At 43.8% G+C, this 5,106-nt stretch overlaps 1 protein-coding gene across 1 annotated transcript; it reads left to right on the forward strand.

Annotated features, from left to right (window-relative positions):
* Positions 1–644: 644 nt before the first annotated feature.
* LOC121570422 (ADP-ribosylation factor-like protein 4D) lies at positions 645–2,955 on the forward strand. Its single transcript, XM_041881881.2, has 2 exons — positions 645–816; positions 1,608–2,955. Exon 2 carries the CDS (start codon positions 1,753–1,755, stop codon positions 2,356–2,358), a length of 606 nt encoding a protein of 201 aa, XP_041737815.1. The 5' UTR covers positions 645–816; positions 1,608–1,752; the 3' UTR covers positions 2,359–2,955.
* Positions 2,956–5,106: the final 2,151 nt, after the last annotated feature.

Genomic DNA, 5,106 nt, shown 5'->3' on the forward strand with positions numbered 1-5,106 from the left:
TTTTCAAATCTGCATGTAGTTTTGCATCCTCCCCTCATGACAGGCTACAACCAGCAAGTCTTGTGCTGAGAGTAGTAACTGGATTCCTCCCAGATATGCTAATATGATCTGGCTGGTTTCATAACACATGCCCTATGAATACAGGACACTCCAACTCCAGCGGGTCATTCACTGAAATGTTATCATGGTGCTGTTCAAGGAAAAGACTACAAAGGCATTATCATTCAAACTGCCACAGTCGATCCATTGTCCCCTAGCTGCCCCCAACTTTGTTCAGAGCAGACAGACCTCAAGCGGCTACCCCTACTTTACACACATTTCCATGATTTTTGCTGATATACATTTCTCATAGGCTACTGAACATGATTGTTACTGTTTAGTGGTTTACGATTATGTATTGATTAAATAAAAAAGGCAAAACAGCCAAGACAGCCAACCAAGCTAACCATATAATCAATATCCTACTTTGTTTATTCCCTTAGTTTGACAATTCCATAGCAATAGACTGATAATTGTCGATAAGAGCTCAAAAGTTGACCTCTGACAAGAGGTCACTGCACTTTCCCTTTAAAACTCATTGCAGTGGGGGGTGGGGGGGCTGGAACTGGGTGTGTTTTCGGCATGTTTTTGTTACGTCACTCTTGGGTGTCGTGTTGGTGTTCTTCAGTCGCGCTCACCTCCTTTGGTTCCATACCTTGTAGAGGTCTGCTGGTGCTTGTAGCACAGTTTCTTTTGGAATTATTCTTCTTCAGTGTGGATTTGTGCTTATCTGTGTTGGAATTATGTTGTCTGATTCAATACAGAAACGCTATAAAGGTAAGATTATGTTTATATGTGCTAACTAATGAACATCGTTTGTTTGTGTCGGTTCAACTAGCTAACTAATTAACGCTAACGTTAAGTGTCCCTAGACACTGTTAGAGATTGATTCTCGCACAGACAGAGCCAGTATTGCAAGTCCACCACAGTAGCTAGCCAATGTTTGATAACCCCACTGGCCACTGAAATTACTTGCAATTAAATAGTTACCCAACTCTCTACCTAGACGGCCAACACTTCACGATAGTGTTCTACTATCTGTTTATTTTATCGCGTTAAGGTTAACTAGCTAGCTAACGTTACCGACACCGGCGTTACTATGCAGCCGCATATGCAACGAACCAACAGGACAGACGAGAGAAGTTTGCTGAAGAAACGTTACGTACATGGGACCAGAATATTCTGTGTCTTAATGACTAAACAAATTTCAACGCGGTCAATAATTTTTCTGCAGATAACGCGATAAACTAGTATGAAAAATGCGTACTGTACGCTTTCTACTCTTATTGCCATGTAAAAAAAAAAAAGTCAACACGATTATAGCCAGTGTTGTTGTCAAACTTTAAGGGCAATTCAGCTGCAGTTCCATAGAATTACATATTGGAACTCAGTTTTTTCTGCTATGCAAAGATTAACAGCGTTGTTTTTAACAAACTTGTGGCTAACTGAAATTGGCATTTTTTTTCTTCTAAAGCATAGTCGGTAGACTTCACTTCCGAATGATTGTCATCCATGGTGCCATCTATAAAATAGATAACTCATCTTGCCCGTTTCCTTCTTTTTATAAGGTCATCAGTGACTCCAGTCGTCTGCCTCCTGGTCTGCAGCAGCTGCCTTTGAAGTAGGTGTGAATGCTTCGTCTCCCTGGAGACACCCACCACCTCCCCTACTAGAGTCTGCCACCTCACTATCAGGGCCAGACAACCAGCCAAAATGGGCAACCAGCTAACAGAGATAGCCCCCAACACTCCTTTCCTCCCCAACTTCCAGTCTCTGCACGTGGTCGTCATCGGCCTGGACTCTGCAGGAAAGACCTCCCTGCTGTACAGACTAAAGCTCCGGGAATTTGTGGAGACCATCCCCACAAAGGGCTTCAACACTGAACGGATTAAAGTAGCAGTTGGAAGCTCGCGGGCCGCCACCACCTTCCAGGTGTGGGACGTGGGCGGTCAGGAGAAGCTGCGGCCCCTGTGGAAGTCATACACGCGTCGCACCGATGGCCTGGTGTTCGTTGTGGATGCTGCAGAGACTGAGCGCATTGAGGAGGCCAAGGTGGAGCTCCACCGCATCAGTCGCTCGGCAGAGAACCAGGGAGTACCTGTTCTGGTGCTGGCCAACAAGCAGGACTTGGACTCGGCAGTCTCTGCTGTGGAGGTGGAGAAGGCCTTGGCCCTCCATGAGCTTAGCAACTCCACACTGCACCACACCCAGGGTTGCAGCGCGCTGAATGGCCAGGGGCTCCAACCCGGCCTGGAGAAACTATATGAAATGATCCTAAAGAGGAAGAAGATGCTCAGACACAGTAAGAAGAAGAGATGAGCTGTGCGTCTGAGCTTCCGAAAGGCGCTTCACCCGCAGAATGGACCTTGTTGGTGTTCCTTGGAATTTTATGGGAATTTTGTGCCCTGAAGGATCTGCCTCTGGTTTCCCAGTGAGGGTCAGTCCAGAGGACAGAGAAATGGACCTGTTATACATTGGACACAGCACTGACTACGTTCAGCCCTTTACAGCGGCTCTTTGTATCGATAAACATTGCCATCTCCTTTTTATCAAGCTGTAATGCCAACACGGTCTAGTCCAAACGTCCAGTGACATGGTAGTTCTCATTTAGTTTACCTTGTAGTTCACTTTGTTGCATGGAAGAGGTTTACCGTTGGGGAAGACAACGCTTTTGTAGATCAAAAGAGGGACTGTATTTCAATCCACTGTTTGGATGGCATTGGAACTGAAATGCCTGCCACCACAGGCTGGCACGAGGCCTGAGGCTGCTAGCCATGATGCAATTTTTCACCACAGTTTTGCTTGTCATGGTAGACTTAAATGTTTGAGGTGTGAAATTGTTACAACCAATTGTTTTTACATTCTGTACATATTTTTTTGTAATACTTACAAATGAATAAATTATTGAAGACACTATCTGGAAGTCCCCTTCTTTCCTTCTGTGTATTTGAACATTGTAGCGAGAAATATTGTGAAAATGACCATGCTGACCAAGCGTTATATAGTTTGCGCTGTTAATGTTATTCTCAACAGAATACCAAGGGTCCATATAACTTATAGGTTCCAAGTCCTCAGTCCAGTTTCCCTTTTTGCTCTTTGAGGTGGTTTTGCCAGAGAACATCATTGAAAAAGTGTCCTTTTGAGTCAAACATTAGCTGTTGTCTCCTATTTCAATTACAATTGTGTGGCAGGGGGATGGGGTCTTAAAGGAAAGAAACTCATTTGTAATGTTATATCATTTTTGTGCATCTCTGAGCGGCATGATTCAAAACTCGTCATACCGGTTGTGTTTCTGCCTGCTTGAACGGCAATAACTCAGATACACATTAAATGTTCCTGGGAATCGTTAGAACATTGCTTAGATGCACAAAAATGAAAACATTCAAAATGGGTGAATCTTTCCTTTAACATCTGCCCTCTTGATTCCACCCAGGCAGAGATCGTCTAAAGAACAAACGATCTCTTTGGCCTTTCCTTCATTATAGCTTTGGCATCAATCACAAGAGGAACTGCTTACCTGTATTCCTCAATGACATTTAATTAGCGATTTTCACATCAAAGGTCTCCTAGAGGACATTCCTTAGCAGTTTTCCACAGTCATTTTATAGATCTATGGGAACTCCATTAAGTCATTAATTGATCAGTTCATTTATTAGTCAGGCAAATAGTATAATTAGCCCACAAAGATAATTGGGAATAGTTGTGAGGAATGTGTTTTCTTGAAGGGCATCTCACCTTCCAGTGAGAGAAAAGGCAGTTACAAATAGTATGCCAAGAACCACATGCAGTTGTAAACCTGAGACTGTTTTATAAGTTACTCTTCCTGACAGTGCACCACTTGGGAATAGTGCCGCATGATGTCTTTACATACTGAAAATAACCTAGTTCTTGCCAGGTGCTAATATGTAACTGGTTTCTCAGATACAGTGGGGAAAAAAAGTATTTAGTCAGCCACCAATTGTGCAAGTTCTCCCACTTAAAAAGATGAGAGAGGCCTGTAATTTTCATCATAGGTACACGTCAACTATGACAGACAAAATGAGGAAAAAAAATCCAGAAAATCACATTGTAGGATTTTTAATGAATTTATTTGCAAATTATGGTGGAAAATAAGTATTTGGTCAATAACAAAAGTTTCTCAATACTTTGTTATATACTCTTTGTTGGCAATGACACAGGTCAAACGTTTTCTGTAAGTCTTCACAAGGTTTTCACACACTGTTGCTGGTATTTTGGCCCATTCCTCCATGCAGATCTCCTCTAGAGCAGTGATGTTTTGGGGCTGTCGCTGGGCAACACGGACTTTCAACTCCCCTCCAAAGATTTTCTATGGGGTTGAGATCTGGAGACTGGCTAGGCCACTCCAGGACCTTGAAATGCTTCTTGCGAAGCCACTCCTTCGTTGCCGGGCGGTGTGTTTGGGATCATTGTCATGCTGAAAGACCCAACCACGTTTCATCTTCAATGCCCTTGCTGATGGAAGGAGGTTTTCACTCAAAATCACACGATACATGGCCCTCATTCTTTCCTTTACACGGATCAGTCGTCCTGGTCCCTTTGCAGAAAAACAGCCCCAAAGCATGATGTTTCCACCCCCATGCTTCACAGTAGGTATGGTGTTCTTTGGATGCAACTCAGCATTCTTTGTCCTCCAAACACGACAAGTTCTATTTTGGTTTCATCTGACCATATGACATATGACATTCTCCCAATCCTCTTCTGGATCATCCAAATGCACTCTAGCAAACTTCAGACGGGCCTGGACATGTACTGGCTTAAGCAGGGGGACACGTCTGGCACTGCAGGATTTTAGTCCCTGGCGGCGTAGTGTGTTACTGATGGTAGGCTTTGTTACTTTGGTCCCAGCTCTCTGCAGGTCATTCACTAGGTCCCCCGTGTGGTTCTGGGATTTTTGCTCACCGTTCTTGTGATCATTTTGACCCCACGGGGTGAGATCTTGCGTGGAGCCCCAGATCGAGGGGAGATTATCAGTGGTCTTGTATGTCTTCCATTTCCTAATAATTGCTCCCACAGTTGATTTCTTCAAACCAAGCTGCTTACCTATTG

This window comes from Coregonus clupeaformis, unplaced genomic scaffold (assembly GCF_020615455.1).
Source record: "Coregonus clupeaformis isolate EN_2021a unplaced genomic scaffold, ASM2061545v1 scaf0057, whole genome shotgun sequence".
Classification (NCBI taxonomy): Eukaryota; Metazoa; Chordata; class Actinopteri; order Salmoniformes; family Salmonidae; genus Coregonus; species Coregonus clupeaformis.

Bases quoted from the DNA above. Each gene is read 5' to 3' on its own strand.
- LOC121570422 (XM_041881881.2), top strand. From the start codon at position 1,753: ATGGGCAACCAGCTAACAGAGATAGCCCCCAACACTCCTTTCCTCCCC.